This window comes from Oncorhynchus masou, unplaced genomic scaffold (genome assembly GCF_036934945.1).
Source record: "Oncorhynchus masou masou isolate Uvic2021 unplaced genomic scaffold, UVic_Omas_1.1 unplaced_scaffold_1173, whole genome shotgun sequence".
Classification (NCBI taxonomy): Eukaryota; Metazoa; Chordata; class Actinopteri; order Salmoniformes; family Salmonidae; genus Oncorhynchus; species Oncorhynchus masou.
In genome coordinates, this window is record NW_027001493.1 from 690 (window position 1) to 20,000 (window position 19,311).

The window sequence follows — 19,311 nt, forward strand, 5'->3', positions numbered from 1 at the left end:
GAGAGGAGAGGGGAGAGGAGAGGAGAGGAGAGGAGAGGAGAGGAGAGGAGAGGAGAGGAGAGGAGAGGAGAGGAAAGGAAAGGAAAGGAAAGGAGAGGGGAGGGGAGGAGAGGGGAGAGGAGAGGAGAGGAGAGGAGAGGGGAGAGGAAAGGAGAGGAAAGGAAAGGAGAGGAGAGGAGAGGGGAGAGGAAAGGAGAGGAGAGGAGAGGGGATGGGAAAGGAGAGGAGAGGAGAGGGGAGGGGAAAGGAAAGGAAAGGAAAGGAAAGGAAAGGAGAGGAGAGGAGAGGAGAGGAGAGAGGAAAGGAGAGGAGAGGAGAGGGGAGGGCAGAGGAAAGGAGAGGAGAGGAGAGGAGAGGGGAGGGGAGACGAAAGGAGAGGAGCGGGGAGGGGAGGGGAGAGGAAAGGAGAGGAGAGGGGAGGCGAGAGTTACTGCACAGCATCCTTTACTGTCTGTCTTATTATTAAAGCCTCAAGTGTAAACAACTATACACCAAAGACTACAGAGAGGATGTAGACTGACATGTCTCCAACTCTAAACAAGCTGGAACTGGGACACTGATTTAAAGACTGGATGTAAAAAGCTGCCTGCAAGATGGATAGAAGCGTGTTTGTCTGTTTGCTCCCCACCCCTCTAATAGTGTTCCTGCTACTCCCCATAACCTGAAGTGAAGTAACACATCTGTTAGAACATAAAATGTGTCTATTGCTGTTATGTGGTGATGTTCTTATGATAAAGATATGGACATGATTTATTATCTCTCTAAAGAACTTGGAACGTGAGTTCAGGATGATTTTAATACGCTTTCCCTGTCCTGTGTGTGTGTGTGTGTGTGTGTGTATGTGTGCCTAGGCCTGTCCCTGGCTCCCTGTCATCACTACTGCACCTACGGAACAGACAGAGACAGCCACTGCCTGCCTCCATGGCTGGAACCCTGCCAGACCCCACCATGCAAGGCTCCTCTGTACTGATGCCTGTGAGTACACACACACACACACACACACACACACACACACACACACACACACACACACACACACACACACACACACACACACACACACACACACACACACACACACACACACACACACACACACACACACACACACACACACACACACACACACACACACACACACACACACGTGGTGGTCACCCGGCTCAATGTAACAGTGATAGGTTTAGGCTACTACATGATACTCTAGTTTCCCCTATACCCATCATGAGGTTACTACAACCTAGCTTATGAATTAAAGAATATAACGTAGGTGCACACAGGTCGAGAGACAAATTTGAGGTGACAGACAGTGACATTGAATCCCGCCTTGCACACTCTTGCCTGCATCTAGCTAATATAGGATGTAATCGTTTGTCCCAACAATTGCAAATGATATTTTCTATTGTACAAATTCAAGTATGTTTTTCCCTGTTTTGTACCGTTTGCTCCAGTTTAAGAAACGTTTTTCAACAGAATTGGCGGAATGAATACCCACTGATCACGTGTAAACACACAGCCACGTTGTATTCCTTCTGACATCCATGCGCTCTCCTCCTCTCACCTCTTCCCTTCGCTTGTGGACTTCAATGCACAACACATCAGCTGTCCGTGACCAGGAGTAAAAACCTTTCCAAGCCAAACAGCTACACGCGGCCTACATCGTTGTCACCATATTAACTAAAGTAACGTCCTAGTCAGCTAATAGAACTAACGCGTTAGTAAACCTGCTACAATCACGCAGTAACGTTTGTGTTTAGTCCATCAGCAGTTACATCCACGGGCCCAGGGGGCAATAAGTTACACCCACGGGCCCCGGGGGCAATAAGTTAGTAAACCTGCTACAATCACGCAGTAACGTTACAGTGTTTATTCCGTCAGCAGTTACACCCATGGGCCCCGGGGGCAATAAGTTACACCCACGGGCCCCGGGGGCAATAAGTTACACCCACGGGCCCCGGGGGCAATAAGTTACACCCACGGGCCCCGGGGGCAATAAGTTACACCCACGGGCCCCGGGGGCAATAAGTTACACCCACGGGCCCCGGGGGCAATAAGTTACACCCACGGGCCCGGGGGCAATAAGTTACACCCACGGGCCCCGGGGGCAATAAGTTACACCCACGGGTCCCGGGAGCAATAAGTTACACCTACGGGCCCCGGGGGCAATAAGTTAGTAAACCTGTTACAATCATGCAGTAACGTTAGTGTTTAGTCCATCAGCAGTTACACCCACGGGCCCCGGGGGCAATAAGTTACACCCACGGGCCCCGGGGGCAATAAGTTACACCCAAGGGCCCCGGGGGCAATAAGTTACACCCAAGGGCCCCGGGGGCAATAAGTTACACCCACGGGCCCCGGGGGCAATAAGTTACACCCAAGGGCCCCGGGGGCAATAAGTTACACCCACGGGCCCCGGGGGCAATAAGTTAGTAAACCTGCTACAATCACGCAGTAACGTTAGTGTTTAGTCCATCAGCAGTTACACCCACGGGCCCCGGGGGCAATAAGTTACACCCAAGGGCCCCGGGGGCAGTAAGTTACACTCACGGGCCCCGGGGGCAATAAGTTAGTAAACCTGCTACAATCACGCAGTAACATTAGTGTTTAGTCCGTCAGCAGTTACACCCACGGGCCCCGGGGGCAATAAGTTACACCCACGGGCCCCGGGGGCAATAAGTTACAAACACAGGCCCCGGGGGCAATAAGTTAGTAAACCTGCTAAAATCACGCAGTAACGTTACAATGTTTAGTCCGTCAGCAGTTACACCCACGGGCCCCGGGGGCAATAAGTTACACCCACGGGCCCCGGGGGCAATAAGTTAGTAAAACCTTGACTTGGAAGAGTTCCAGTGTTGTGTTGGAACGTCATAGCCAGCTAGCTAACTTAGCATCCCTCTGTTTGAGCAGGGTGTTTCAGTAGGCTAAACTAGCTGGCTGCATTTTCTAGATAAGTAAGTGAAACTGAAAGCTAGCTGTCCTCCAGCGACACCATGGTTCTACCCTACAGAGTGCTGTTGAGGCTACTGTAGACCTGTTTTAATAAATTATTTGGTGACGTGAATATATTTAGTATAGTTTTATAAAACTTTTTAAATGTTTTACCATTTTTATTTTTATAAAATTCACTGAGGAGAAAGGTCCTCCCCTTCCTCCTCTGAGGAGCCTCCACTGATGTACACACTGATTCACGCACGCACGCACGCACGCACACACACACACACACACACACACACACACACACACACACACACACACACACACACACACACACACACACACACACACACACACACACACACACACACACACACACACACACACACACTAACGCTACCTCCACACATCTTATCCCCTCTTTCAGTCTGTAATATCTGTGAGTTGTCCCACGTATATCCCACCATATAAATGATTCATCACTAGTTATCCAAACGACCATCTCCTGCAGTGTGGCTTTCAGACACTGGCTCTTCGTCTCCCACTATATTCTAATCAAGCCAATGAGATTTGAGATCGGTGCAGTAGTGGGAGACAGACAGGGAATGATAACAACTCTGAGAAAGCTCCCCGTATCATCATTCTAATGATACCACATATGTTCTCATGGTAACACAAGACAGGCTGTGTTTATGGTGTGGAAAAAAACCTCCCATGTTTATTAAATTAGGAGCTAAGCCTTTCTGGAGGAAGATTGACTGGTCAGGAAAGGGGTGCAGGTTTGGGTGATATTTATACACAAAACACACTTAGAGCAATGAAGGCTGTGTGGAGGGGTTCTGGTGCTGGGCCTCTGTGGATGGGGAGAGGTGCATCAGGGGGGTTGGGGGTTGTTGGCGGGGTTAGTGGGGGACATCAGGGGGTTGGGGGTTGTTGGGGGTGGGGTTAGTGGGGTAGTGGGGGACATCAGGGGGTTGGGGGTTGTTGGAGGGGTTAGTGGGGTAGTGGGGGTCATCAGAGGGGTTGGGGGTTGTTGGGGGTGGGGTTAGTGGGGTAGTGGGGGACATCAGGGGGTTGGGGGTTGTTGGAGGGGTTAGTGGGGTAGTGGGGGTCATCAGAGGGGTTGGGGGTTGTTGGGGGTGGGGTTAGTGGGGTAGTGGGGGACATCAGGGGGTTGGGGGTTGTTGGAGGGGTTAGTGGGGTAGTGGGGGTCATCAGAGGGGTTGGGGGTTGTTGGGGGTGGGGTTAGTGGGGTAGTGGGGGACATCAGGGGGTTGGGGGTTGTTGGAGGGGTTAGTGGGGTAGTGGGGGTCATCAGAGGGGTTGGGGGTTGTTGGGGGTGGGGTTAGTGGGGTAGTGGGGGACATCAGGGGGTTGGGGGTTGTTGGAGGGGTTAGTGGGGTAGTGGGGGACATCAGGGGGTTGGGGGTTGTTGGAGGGGTTAGTGGGGTAGTGGGGGACATCAGGGGGTTGGGGGTTGTTGGCGGGGTTAGTGGGGGTCATCAGAGGGTTGGGGGTTGTTGGGGGTGGGGTTAGTGGGGTAGTGGGGGACATCAGGGGGTTGGGGGTTGTTGGGGGGGTTAGTGGGGTAGTGGGGGACATCAGGGGGGTGTTTTTTTGGGGGGGAGGGTTAGTGGGGTGTGTGTGTGGGTCCCCTTTAATCACCACTTTAACCATTAAACATCTGACCCTGTATCACACATCACCCACACACACATCACCCATAGAAACAACCACACACATCACCCATACAAACAACCACACACAGAGAACCCATACAAACAACCACACACAGCATGCAACTAGAGCTGACCAGAACACACACAAACAGGAAGCCAGCCCAGCAGTGAGGGAGTTAAAACAGGAAGCCAGCCCAGCAGTGAGGGAGTTAAAACAGGAAGCCAGCCCAGCAGTGAGGGAGTTAAAACAGGAAGCTACTACCAGGGTGTGTGTCTGTAAATAGCACTGTTTTTGTCAGACACACACACACACACCACGTGTCTCCTTGATAAGTGTGTGTGTGTGTGTGTGTGTGTGTGTGTGTGTGTGTGTGTGTGTGTGTGTGTGTGTGTGTGTGTGTGTGTGTGTGTGTGTGTGTGTGTGTGTGTGTGTGTGTGTGGGTGGGTGTGTGTGTTGCCGTAGTGTGATATATTGTTGTGGTCCTCAGATGGAGAGGCAGATGTCTATGTGTTCCAGTATGATGGGGATGCAGGGCCCCAACCATCCCAGCTCCTGTTCCTCCCCTCACGGACCCTCCATGCACTCTGAGGCCAAACTGGTGAGTCTCAATCCTCACCAACACACACATACACACACTAAATACACCTGAATAATAAAAACACACACATGCAGATGCACGCACACACACACCCTTCCACACACCCTTCCACACACAGATACATGCTCAATGTTTTATACCGTTCTCTTTTCCACTTGGCCATGCCAACAAAAAGCTGCACTTGCTTTAAAGTCTCTGTGCGGATTTCATCATTTTGTGTGTGTGTGTGGAATCAAAGCTGCTAGGTCTGAACCTGTAGGAGCAGAGCAGCGCTGGTCTGGAGTCTCAGAGAGCCTGGATAAAAGGCCCTTTATGTGGCTGCGGCTGGGCTGCCCACCGCACTGCACCGACTGGCTGACTGATGTATATCTTAATGTACAGAACATGTTGTGGAATTGTGCAACTTGTTAGCACTAGTTTAACACAGCGGGATGGAAATGGAATGACCTCATCCCTCACAAAGCAGGCAGTTAGAGAGAGGGGGTGAGTGAGAGAAGGCTGAGAGAGAGGGAGGACTACGAGGGAGAGAGAGAGGAGGGGGAGTGAGAGAAGGCTGAGAGAGAGGGAGGACTACGAGGGAGAGAGAGAGGGAGAAATGGAGAGGGGGTAGAGGGAAAAGAGAGGGAGGAGATTAGGGAAGATAGGAGATGACAGAAGAAAGGAGAGAGGGAGGAGAAGGGGTAGAGGAACGAGAGAAGAAGCGGAGAGAGGCAGAGAGAGAGCGAAAGAGGGAGGCAGAGAGAGAGTGAGAGAGAGAGAGAGAGAGAGAGAGGGGGGGGAGAGAGGGAGGGAGAGAGAGGGAGAGAGAGAGTGAGAGGGAGACAGACAGACAGACAGACAGACAGACAGACAGACAGACAGAGGGAGAGGGAGAGAGAGACAGACAAAGTGAGAGAGAGAGAGCAGGGGGAGGGAGGGAGGGAGGGAGGGAGGGAGGGGGTAGAGGAACGAGAGAAGAAGCGGAGAGAGGCAGAGAGAGAGCGAAAGAGGGAGGCAGAGAGAGAGTGAGAGAGAGAGAGAGAGAGAGAGGGGGGAGAGAGGGAGGGAGAGAGAGGGAGAGAGAGTGAGAGGGAGACAGACAGACAGACAGACAGACAGACAGACAGACAGACAGAGGGAGAGGGAGAGAGAGACAGACAAAGTGAGAGAGAGAGAGCAGGGGGAGGGAGGGAGGGAGAGGGAGGGGGTAGAGGAACGAGAGAAGAAGCGGAGAGAGGCAGAGAGAGAGCGAAAGAGGGAGGCAGAGAGAGAGGCAGAGAGAGAGAGTGAGAGTGAGAGAGGCAGAGAGAGAGAGAGTGAGAGAGAAAGAGGCAGAGAGAGAGTGAGAGAGAGAGGCAGAGAGGAAGAGGCAGAGGCAGAGAGAGAGAGAGCGAGAGGCAGAGAGAGAGAGAAAGAGAGAGAAAGAGAGAGGCAGAGATAGGCAGAGAGAGTAGCAGAGAGAGAGAGTGGCAGAGAGAGAGCAGCAGAGAGAGAGCAGCAGAGAGAGGCAGAGGTAGGCAGAGAGAGAGAGCGGCAGAGAGAGAGCAGCAGAGAGAGAGCAGCAGAGATTGGCAGAGAGAGAGAGCAGCAGAGAGAGAGAGTGGCAGAGAGAGAGAGCAGCAGAGAGAGAGAGCAGCAGAGATTGGCAGAGAGAGAGAGCAGCAGAGAGAAAGAGAGAGCAGCAGAGAGAGAGCAGCAGAGAGCGAGAGAGAAAGAGAGGCAGAAGGAGGTGGTCTAAGGCAAGTGGCTGGTCAGAATAAAGTGCTGTTTGCTCTTCTGACTTGTTTAATGGCCCACTGATTACTGAGGTTGAGGAGATTGAGAGGGGGGGTAGAAAGAGAGGGAAGAGAGAAGGAAAGACAGAGAGAAGTAGAGATGGGAGGGAGAGAGTGAGAGAGAGTGAGAGAGTGAGAGAGAGAGAGAGAGAGAGAGAGAGAGAGAGAGAGAGAGAGAGAGAGAAAGGGAGGGTGAGATAGAAAGACAGAGAGAAGTAGCGATGCGAGAGAGAGAGAGAGAGAGAGAGAGAGAGAGAGAGAGAGAGAGAGAGAGAGAGAGAGAGAGAGAGAGAGAGAGAGAGGTCATTAGCAGTGATTGCTCTGATAGACGAGAGAGAGAGAAAGAGGGAGAATGAGAGAAAGAGGGACAAAGAGAGAAAGAGGGAGTGAAAGGGGGAGAGGGAGAGAGAAAGAGGGAGTGAAAGGGGGAGAGGGAGAGATATGGGGAGAGAGAAAGAGGGAGAGAGAGGGGGGAGAGAGAAGGTGCATTCTCAGGGCACTTACGTGTCCCTCTTCCTCCTGCTCTCTCTCTAGATTGATCGTCTTTGTAGTCTTTTGGATCTCCTGCTGTTCCTATGGTAACACGCTGGAGTAAGACAATATTAGTGTTTTAGTCTTATCTCTGCATTGGCCTCCATCCAGACACACAGATCTTTTCCTTTTATTTCCCCTCTCGCCTATCGTTGTAATTGAATTGTAAATGCCAAGGCCACTAATAAACACAAGCAGACAGTCCTCAGAAAACGACCCAGGCTTCATTACTGGACGAACCTACAGGCTGCTTGACCAGTCAGATATTCATTCATTCTCTATTCATGACCAGATGGTTGGAGATTTGGGCCCTGACATTTTGAATGGCCCGGATATCTTGAAAGGTCCTGATGGAATCCCATGACTGTGGACAGAGAGTGAGAGGCTAATCGGCTTATCAGGCTCAGATCTCCAGCGTGGTTTTCATAAGGACCTGACGGACGGAGTGGGGGAGGGATGGGGAAGCGGGGGGGAACAGGGGTTTCAGGGGATCTCTGGTGTCTGTAATATCCACAGCCGGCCCAAGTCGATAAATACGGCCGTGCTATCGGGTGTCTGCAGCGTGATCAGGTCCATATGTCCCCTGCGATGCACTCGATCCAGCCCTAATCGCGTTACCCTGGACCATGTTGACTTTCCGCCAATGGGAAATCTCCCTCACTGTAACCCCACACCCCCCCAGCTTTACAACCTCAGAGCCTCAGACCCCTGGCCCAGCCGCTCACTACAGGAACATTTACATTAAGAGAGATGGAGGGAGGGAGGGAGGGAGGGAGGGAGGGAGGGAGGGAGGGAGGGAGGGAGGGAAGGAGGGGGGGGCGAGGGGGAGAGTGAGGGAGAGCGAGGGAGAGAGAGAGAGAGAGAGTAAGTGGGGGGGTGAGAAAAAGAGAATTTGAAAGACAGAAATTGATAAAAGATACTGGAGAGAGAGATGTGTGTTGTGGTAACTGAAGGCCTCCCCTGGCGGAGTTAACCCTCTCCTGCCCAGTGGGAGTGTGTGCTGCTGCTGATGGGGGCTAATGACGGCTAATAGATTTTGCGGTGGGGCTGAGCTGCTAGGAGGCCTAGGGAGACCTGTCTCTGTCTGTCTCTAGTGTAAATAGTTAATGAGCTGCAGGGAGGGCTGAAGGCAGGGCGGATATAGGTCTGATATAGGGAGGGCTGATACAGGGAGGGCTGATACAGGGAGGGCTGATACAGGGAGGGCTGATACAGAGAGGGCTGATACAGGGAGGGCTGATACAGGGAGGGCTGATACAGGGAGGGCTGATACAGGGAGGGCTGATACAGGGAGGGCTGATACAGGTCTGATACAGGGAGGGCTGATACAGGGAGGGCTGATACAGGGAGGGCTGATACAGGGAGGGCTGATACAGGGAGGGCTGATACAGGGCTGATACAGGGAGGGCTGATACAGGGAGGGCTGATACAGGGAGGGCTGATATAGGGAGGGCTGATACAGAGAGGGCTGATACAGAGAGGGCTGATACAGGGAGGGCTGATACAGAGAGGGCTGATACAGGGAGGGCTGATACAGAGAGGGCTGATACAGAGAGGGCTGATACAGAGAGGGCTGATACAGGGAGGGCTGATACAGAGAGGGCTGATACAGAGAGGGCTGATACAGGGAGGGCTGATACAGAGAGGGCTGATACAGGGAGGGCTGATACAGGGAGGGCTGATACAGAGAGGGCTGATACAGAGAGGGCTGATACAGGGAGGGCTGATACAGAGAGGGCTGATACAGAGAGGGCTGATACAGGGCTGATACAGGGAGGGCTGATACAGGGCTGATACAGGGAGGGCTGATACAGGGAGGGCTGATACAGAGAGGGCTGATACAGAGAGGGCTGATACAGGGAGGGCTGATACAGGGAGGGCTGATACAGGGAGGGCTGATACAGAGAGGGCTGATACAGGGAGGGCTGATACAGGGAGGGCTGATACAGAGAGGGCTGATACAGAGAGGGCTGATACAGGGAGGGCTGATACAGAGAGGGCTGATACAGAGAGGGCTGATACAGGGCTGATACAGGGAGGGCTGATACAGGGCTGATACAGGGAGGGCTGATACAGGGAGGGCTGATACAGAGAGGGCTGATACAGAGAGGGCTGATACAGGGAGGGCTGATACAGAGAGGGCTGATACAGAGAGGGCTGATACAGGGAGGGCTGATACAGGGAGGGCTGATACAGAGAGGGCTGATACAGAGAGGGCTGATACAGGGAGGGCTGATACAGAGAGGGCTGATACAGAGAGGGCTGATACAGGGCTGATACAGGGAGGGCTGATACAGGGCTGATACAGGGAGGGCTGATACAGGGAGGGCTGATACAGAGAGGGCTGATACAGAGAGGGCTGATACAGGGAGGGCTGATATAGGGAGGGCTGATACAGAGAGGGCTGATACAGAGAGGGCTGATACAGGGAGGGCTGATACAGAGAGGGCTGATACAGGGAGGGCTGATACAGGGAGGGCTGATACAGGGAGGGCTGATACAGGGAGGGCTGATACAGAGAGGGCTGATACAGGGAGGGCTGATACAGGGAGGGCTGATATAGGGAGGGCTGATACAGAGAGGGCTGATACAGGGAGGGCTGATACAGAGAGGGCTGATACAGGGCTGAAACAGGGAGGGCTGATACAGGGAGGGCTGATACAGGGAGGGCTGATACAGGGCTGATACAGGGAGGGCTGATACAGGGAGGGCTGATACAGGGAGGGCTGATACAGGGCTGATACAGGGAGGGCTGATACAGGGAGGGCTGATACAGAGAGGGCTGATACAGAGAGGGCTGATACAGGGCTGATACAGGGAGGGCTGATACAGGGAGGGCTGATACAGGGAGGGCTGATACAGGGCTGATACAGGGAGGGCTGATACAGGTCTGATACAGGGAGGGCTGATACAGGGAGGGCTGATACAGGGAGGGCTGATACAGGAAGGGCTGATACAGGGAGGGCTGATACAGGGAGGGCTGATACAGGGAGGGCTGATACAGGGAGGGCTGAAACAGGGAGGGCTGATACAGGGAGGGCTGATACAGGGAGGGCTGATACAGGGAGGGCTGATACAGGGCTGAAACAGGGAGGGCTGATACAGGGAGGGCTGATACAGGGAGGGCTGATACAGGGAGGGCTGATACAGGAAGGGCTGATACAGGGAGGGCTGATACAGGGCTGATACAGGGAGGGCTGATACAGGGAGGGCTGATACAGGGAGGGCTGATACAGGGAGGGCTGATACAGGGAGGGCTGATACAGGGAGGGCTGATACAGGGAGGGCTGATACAGAGAGGGCTGATACAGAGAGGGCTGATATAGGGAGGGCTGATACAGGGAGGGCTGATATAGGGAGGGCTGATACAGGGAGGGCTGATACAGGGAGGGCTGATACAGGGCTGATACAGGGAGGGCTGATACAGGGAGGGCTGATACAGAGAGGGCTGATACAGAGAGGGCTGATATAGGGAGGGCTGATACAGGGAGGGCTGATATAGGGAGGGCTGATACAGGGAGGGCTGATATAGGGAGGGCTGATACAGGGCTGATACAGGGAGGGCTGATACAGGGAGGGCTGATACAGGGAGGGCTGATACAGGGCTGATACAGGGAGGGCTGATACAGGGCTGATACAGGGAGGGCTGATACAGGGAGGGCTGATACAGGGAGGGCTGATACAGGGCTGATACAGGGAGGGCTGATACAGGGAGGGCTGATACAGGGAGGGCTGATACAGGGAGGGCTGATACAGGGAGGGCTGATACAGGGCTGATACAGGGAGGGCTGATACAGGGAGGGCTGATACAGGGAGGGCTGATACAGGGAGGGCTGATACAGAGAGGGCTGATATAGGGAGGGCTGATATAGGGAGGGCTGATACAGGGAGGGCTGATATAGGGAGGGCTGATATAGGGAGGGCTGATATAGGGAGGGCTGATACAGGGAGGGCTGATACAGGGAGGGCTGATACAGAGAGGGCTGATACAGGGAGGGCTGATATAGGGAGGGCTGATACAGGGAGGGCTGATACAGGGAGGGCTGATATAGGGAGGGCTGATACAGAGAGGGCTGATACAGGGAGGGCTGATACAGGTCTGATACAGGGAGGGCTGATACAGGGAGGGCTGATACAGGGAGGGCTGATACAGAGAGGGCTGATACAGGGCTGAAACAGGGAGGGCTGATACAGGGAGGGCTGATACAGGGAGGGCTGATACAGGGCTGATACAGGGAGGGCTGAAACAGGGAGGGCTGATACAGGGAGGGCTGATACAGAGAGGGCTGATACAGAGAGGGCTGATACAGGGAGGGCTGATACAGGGAGGGCTGATACAGGGAGGGCTGATACAGGGAGGGCTGATACAGGGAGGGCTGATACAGAGAGGGCTGATACAGGGCTGATACAGGGAGGGCTGATACAGGGAGGGCTGATACAGAGAGGGCTGATACAGAGAGGGCTGATACAGGGCTGAAACAGGGAGGGCTGATACAGGGAGGGCTGAAACAGGGAGGGCTGATACAGGGAGGGCTGATACAGGGAGGGCTGATATAGGGAGGGCTGATACAGGGAGGGCTGATACAGGGAGGGCTGATATAGGGAGGGCTGATACAGGGAGGGAGGGCTGATACAGGGAGGGCTGATACAGAGAGGGCTGATACAGGGAGGGCTGATACAGGGAGGGCTGATACAGGGAGGGCTGATACAGGGAGGGCTGATACAGGGAGGGCTGATACAGGGCTGAAACAGGGAGGGCTGATACAGGGAGGGCTGATACAGAGAGGGCTGATACAGAGAGGGCTGATACAGAGAGGGCTGATACAGGGCTGAAACAGGGAGGGCTGATACAGGGAGGGCTGATACAGAGAGGGCTGATACAGAGAGGGCTGATACAGGGCTGAAACAGGGAGGGCTGATACAGGGCTGAAACAGGGAGGGCTGATACAGGGAGGGCTGATACAGGGAGGGCTGATACAGGAGAGGGCTGATACAGGGCTGATACAGGGAGGGCTGATACAGGGAGGGCTGATACAGGGGGCTGAAACAGGGAGGGCTGATACAGGGAGGGCTGATACAGGGAGGGCTGATACAGGGCTGAAACAGGGAGGGCTGATACAGGGAGGGCTGATACAGGGCTGATACAGGGAGGGCTGATACAGGGAGGGCTGATACAGGGCTGATACAGGGAGGGCTGATACAGGGCTGATACAGGGAGGGCTGATACAGGGCTGATACAGGGAGGGCTGATATAGGGAGGGCTGATACAGGGAGGGCTGATACAGGGAGGGCTGATACAGGGCTGATACAGGGAGGGCTGATACAGGGCTGATACAGGGAGGGCTGAGGGAGGGCTGATACAGGGCTGATACAGGGAGGGCTGATATAGGGAGGGCTGATACAGGGAGGGCTGATATAGGGAGGGCTGATACAGGGAGGGCTGATACAGGGAGGGCTGATACAGGGCTGATACAGGGAGGGCTGATACAGGGCTGATACAGGGAGGGCTGATACAGGGAGGGCTGATACAGGGCTGATACAGGGAGGGCTGATACAGGGAGGGCTGATACAGGGCTGATACAGGGAGGGCTGATACAGGGAGGGCTGATACAGGGAGGGCTGATATAGGGAGGGCTGATACAGGGAGGGCTGATACAGGGAGGGCTGATATAGGGAGGGCTGATACAGGGAGGGCTGATACAGGGAGGGCTGATACAGAGAGGGCTGATACAGGGAGGGCTGATACAGGGAGGGCTGATACAGGGAGGGCTGATACAGGGAGGGCTGATACAGGGCTGAAACAGGGAGGGCTGATACAGGGAGGGCTGATACAGAGAGGGCTGATACAGAGAGGGCTGATACAGAGAGGGCTGATACAGGGAGGGCTGATACAGGGCTGAAACAGGGAGGGCTGATACAGGGAGGGCTGATACAGAGAGGGCTGATACAGAGAGGGCTGATACAGGGCTGAAACAGGGAGGGCTGATACAGGGCTGAAACAGGGAGGGCTGATACAGGGAGGGCTGATACAGAGAGGGCTGATACAGAGAGGGCTGATACAGGGCTGATACAGGGAGGGCTGATACAGAGAGGGCTGATACAGGGAGGGCTGATACAGGGAGGGCTGATACAGGGAGGGCTGATACAGGGAGGGCTGATACAGGGAGGGCTGATACAGGGCTGATACAGGGAGGGCTGATACAGGGCTGAAACAGGGAGGGCTGATACAGGGAGGGCTGATACAGGGAGGGCTGATACAGGGCTGATACAGGGAGGGCTGATACAGGGAGGGCTGATACAGGGCTGATACAGGGAGGGCTGATACAGGGAGGGCTGATACAGGTCTGATACAGGGAGGGCTGATACAGGGCTGATACAGGGAGGGCTGATATAGGGAGGGCTGATACAGGGAGGGCTGATACAGGGAGGGCTGATACAGGGCTGATACAGGGAGGGCTGATACAGGGCTGATACAGGGAGGGCTGATACAGGGAGGGCTGATACAGGGCTGATACAGGGAGGGCTGATACAGGGAGGGCTGATACAGGGCTGATACAGGGAGGGCTGATACAGGGAGGGCTGATACAGGGAGGGCTGATACAGGGAGGGCTGATACAGGGCTTATACAGGGAGGGCTGATACAGAGAGGGCTGATACAGGGAGGGCTGATACAGGGAGGGCTGATACAGAGAGGGCTGATACAGGGAGGGCTGATACAGGGAGGGCTGATACAGGGAGGGCTGATACAGGGAGGGCTGATATAGGGAGGGCTGATACAGGGAGTGCTGATATAGGGAGGGCTGATACAGGGAGGGCTGATACAGGGAGGGCTGATACAGGGAGGGCTGATACAGGGAGGGCTGATACAGGGCTGATACAGGGAGGGCTGATATAGGGAGGGCTGATACAGGGCTGATACAGGGAGGGCTGATACAGGGCTGATATAGGGAGGGCTGATACAGGGCTGATACAGGGAGGGCTGATACAGGGCTGATACAGGGAGGGCTGATACAGGGAGGGCTGATACAGGGAGGGCTGATACAGGGCTGATACAGGGAGGGCTGATACAGGGAGGGCTGATACAGGGAGGGCTGATACAGGGCTGATACAGGGAGGGCTGATATAGGGAGGGCTGATACAGGGAGGGCTGATACAGGGAGGGCTGATACAGGGCTGATACAGGGAGGGCTGATACAGGGAGGGCTGATACAGGGAGGGCTGATACAGGGCTGATACAGGGAGGGCTGATACAGGGCTGAAACAGGGAGGGCTGATACAGGGAGGGCTGATACAGGGAGGGCTGATACAGGGAGGGCTGAAACAGGGAGGGCTGATACAGGGAGGGCTGATACAGGGAGGGCTGATACAGGGAGGGCTGATATAGGGAGGGCTGATACAGGGAGGGCTGATACAGGGAGGGCTGATACAGGGAGGGCTGATACAGGGAGGGCTGATACAGGGAGGGCTGATATAGGGAGGGCTGATACAGGGAGGGCTGATACAGGGAGGGCTGATACAGGGAGGGCTGAAACAGGGAGGGCTGATACAGGGAGGGCTGATACAGGGAGGGCTGATACAGGGAGGGCTGATACAGGGAGGGCTGATACAGGGAGGGCTGATATAGGGAGGGCTGATACAGGGAGGGCTGATACAGGGAGGGCTGATACAGGGAGGGCTGATATAGGGAGGGCTGATACAGGGAGGGCTGATACAGGGAGGGCTGATATAGGGAGGGCTGATACAGGGAGGGCTGATACAGGGAGGGCTGATACAGGGAGGGCTGAAACAGGGAGGGCTGATACAGGGAGGGCTGAAACAGGGAGGGCTGATACAGGGAGGGCTGATACAGGGAGGGCTGATACAGGGAGGGCTGATACAGGGAGGGCTGATATAGGGAGGGCTGATACAGGGAGGGCTGATACAGGGAGGGCTGATACAGGGAGGGCTGATATAGGGAGGGCTGATACAGGGCTGATACAGGGAGGGCTGATACAGGGAGGGCTGATACAGGGAGGGCTGATACAGGGAGGGCTGATACAGGGAGGGCTGATATAGGGAGGGCTGATACAGGGAGGGCTGATACAGGGAGGGCTGATATAGGGAGGGCTGATACAGGGAGGGCTGATACAGGGAGGGCTGATATAGGGAGGGCTGATACAGGGAGGGCTGATACAGGGAGGGCTGATACAGGGAGGGCTGAAACAGGGAGGGCTGATACAGGGAGGGCTGATACAGGGAGGGCTGATACAGGGAGGGCTGATACAGGGAGGGCTGATACAGGGAGGGCTGATATAGGGAGGGCTGATACAGGGCTGATACAGGGAGGGCTGATACAGTGAGGGCTGATACAGGGAGGGCTGATACAGGGCTGATACAGGGAGGGCTGATACAGGGAGGGCTGATACAGGGAGGGCTGATACAGGGAGGGCTGATATAGGGAGGGCTGATACAGGGAGGGCTGATACAGGGAGGGCTGATACAGGGAGGGCTGATATAGGGAGGGCTGATACAGGGCTGATACAGGGAGGGCTGATACAGGGAGGGCTGATACAGGGAGGGCTGATACAGGGCTGATACAGGGAGGGCTGATACAGGGAGGGCTGATACAGGGAGGGCTGATATAGGGAGGGCTGATATAGGGAGGGCTGATACAGAGAGGGCTGATACAGGGAGGGCTGATACAGGGAGGGCTGATACAGGTCTGATACAGGGAGGGCTGATACAGGGAGGGCTGATACAGGGCTGATACAGGGAGGGCTGATACAGGGAGGGCTGATACAGGGCTGATACAGGGAGGGCTGATACAGGGAGGGCTGATACAGGGAGGGCTGATACAGGGAGGGCTGATACAGGGAGGGCTGATACAGGTCTGATACAGGGAGGGCTGATACAGGGAGGGCTGATACAGGGAGGGCTGAAACAGGGAGGGGAGGCTGGTGTGTTGTGTTGGGTCAGGGGATAGGGTGGTGTGTTGGGTCAGGGGATAGGGTGATGTGTTGTGTTGGGTCAGGGGATAGGGTGGTGTGTTGTGTTAGGGGATAGGGTGGTGTGTTGTGTTAGGGGATAGGGTGGTGTGTTGTGTTGTGTTAGGGGATAGGGTGGTGTGTTGTGTTGGGTCAGGGGAATAGGGTGGTGTGGTGTGGTGTGTTGTGTTAGGGGATAGGGTGGTGTGTTGTGTTGGGTCAGGGGATAGGGTGGTGTGTTGTGTTGGGTCAGGGGATAGGGTGGTGTGTTGTGTTGTGTCAAGGGATAGGGTGGTGTGTTGTGTTGTGTCAGGGGAATAGGGTGGTGTGTTGTGTTGGGTCAGGGGAATAGGGTGGTGTGTTGTGTTTGGTCAGGGGAATAGGGTGGTGTGGTGTGGTGTGTTGTGTTAAGGGATAGGCTGGTGTGTTGTGTTGGGTCAGGGGATAGGGTGGTGTGTTGTGTTGTGTTAGGGGATAGGGTGGTGTGTTGTGTTGGGTCAGGGGATAGGGTGGTGTGTTTTGTTGGGTCAGGGGAATAGGGTGGTGTGGTGTGGTGTGTTGTGTTAGGGGATAGGGTGGTGTGTTGTGTTGGGTCAGGGGATAGGGTGGTGTGTTGTGTTGGGTCAGGGGATAGGGTGGTGTGTTGTGTTATGTCATGGGATAGGGTGGTGTGTTGTGTTGTGTCAGGGGAATAGGGTGGTGTGTTGTGTTGGGTCAGGGGAATAGGGTGGTGTGTTGTGTTTGGTCAGGGGAATAGGGTGGTGTGGTGTGGTGTGTTGTGTTAGGGGATAGGGTGGTGTGTTGTGTTGTGTCAAGGGAATAGGGTGGTGTGTTGTGTTGTGTTAGGGGATAGGGTGGTGTGTTGTGTTGGGTCAGGGGATAGGGTGGTGTGTTGTGTTGGGTCAGGGGAATAGGGTGGTGTGGTGTGGTGTGTTGTGTTAGGGGATAGGGTGGTGTGTTGTGTTGGGTCAGGGGATAGGGTGGTGTGTTGTGTTGGGTCAGGGAATAGGGTGGTGTGTTGTGTTGGGTCAGGGGAATAGGGTGGTGTGTTGTGTTTGGTCAGGGGAATAGGGTGGTGTGTTGTGGTGTGTTGTGTTGGGTCAGGGGATAGGGTGGTGTGTTGTGTTGGGTCAAGGGAATAGTGTGGTGTGTTGTGGTGTGTTGTGTTGGGTCAGGGGATAGGGTGGTGTGTTGTGGTGTGTTGTGTTGGGTCAGGGGATAGGGTGGTGTGTTGTGGTGTGTTGTGTTGGGTCAGGGGATAGGGTGGTGTGTTGTGGTGTGTTGTGTTGGGTCAGGGGATAGGGTGGTGTGTTGTGGTGTGTTGTGTTGGGTCAGGGGATAGGGTGGTGTGTTGTGTTGGGTCAAGGGAATAGGGTGGTGTGTGTTGTGCATTAGGGATGTCAGGATAGCTGACCCTCACAGCATGGTGGAGGAACTGCTGTGGAGAGGTGGGACGGACGGACGGACGGACGGACACAGGCCAAAGCATTATATCGCTACTCGGAGCCAGAGCTCATCAGGCTATAGCCAGCACTCTCCCTCACAGCCCTGATCTCAGTCCAGCCCTGCACTACTCGCTCAGTAGCAGCTGACATAGTCGTAGAAGTGTGCACACGCTGTGTGTGTTTGTGTGTGTGGAAACACACTATTCTATTCCTGAAAGTCTATTTTTTAGATGGTTTGATGTCATTGTTTGTTTGATGAAAGTCTTTCTCTCTCCATTTGTGTGGACAGGAAGAGCCACAACAAGCCCTTATCAACTTCCACACAATGTCTCTCTGTGTGCCAACCACGGGACATAAGTCAGAAATGTGAGCGGGTTCCAATTTGAAAGTGGTGTAGTCTCCGACCGTGGGTTCGTATCTGTTGAATGTAAAGCTGTTATCACCTGTTCCTTTCCCTCTGCCGTTCAGTTGGTTTAGAAAAATGCGGACAGATTTAAAAAGCTCTGCTTCTGAGCTGCAGCTCGTGTATAAAAATGTGTTATTTATTATCTGGGTAATTATCTATTGTTTACATTGTTACTAGGGACAATAAATGTGTCACTAAGCGTCAGGCTTGGTGCTGAGTTTCTTATGAGGTAAACAATACTATATGTTCCTACACTGCAGCTCTGTTGGCCACGGACCTGGCACGGGATGGGCCCATGACATCATTCTTGGCACGCTCTAAATGTACTCCTTTTTACTTGAGGAGGAAGAAAAGCGAGTTTCTCTTAAAGAAACATTTCATAATATGCACTGAGACCAGCCATCACAGCTATCCTGATGCAAGAGTTGGAGTTTGAGCCGATGGATGGTTTTCACCTCAACTCTTCATCCACACAGTTTTAGTTTTATGATCCTACTAAACCTGTATATTGTTTTAAAACCCGATCAAACTATAGGTTTATTTGACCATTGAAATACTTGTTGTACTGAATTCTGCAAAACACATCAAATATGTAGGCCAGAAATACCAAGTGTACGAGAGAGTCATATTTACAGAGTTGTTCAATGAGGTCAAGAAAGAAGAGGCGATTTCCACCTTCACTCCATGTTGAGTGATTAACTGTGTCAAGTCACCTTCACTCCATGTTGAGTGATTAACTGTGAAGTCACCTTCACTCCATGTTGAGTGATTAACTGTGTCAAGTCACCTTCACTCCATGTTGAGTGATTAACTGTGAAGTCCCCTTCACTCCATGTTGAGTGATTAACTGTGTCAAGTCACCTTCACTCCATGTTGAGTGATTAACTGTGAAGTCACCTTCACTCCATGTTGAGTGATTAACTGTGTCAAGACACCTTCACTCCATGTTGAGTGATTAACTGTGAAGTCACCTTCACTCCATGTTGAATGATTAACTGTG

General features: G+C 53.9%; 1 protein-coding gene across 1 annotated transcript in view; it reads left to right on the forward strand.

The window, feature by feature from the left end:
• The first annotated feature begins 449 nt into the window (after window positions 1–449).
• Window positions 450–19,311, forward strand: part of LOC135529509 (cyclic AMP-responsive element-binding protein 5-like) — a 72,843-nt gene continuing 53,981 nt past the window's right edge. The window contains exons 1-2 of the mRNA XM_064958199.1: window positions 450–975; window positions 5,102–5,212. Of these exons, the coding sequence (XP_064814271.1) occupies window positions 922–975; window positions 5,102–5,212 (165 nt within the window). The 5' untranslated portion in view covers window positions 450–921. The remainder of the gene's footprint in view (window positions 976–5,101; window positions 5,213–19,311) is intronic.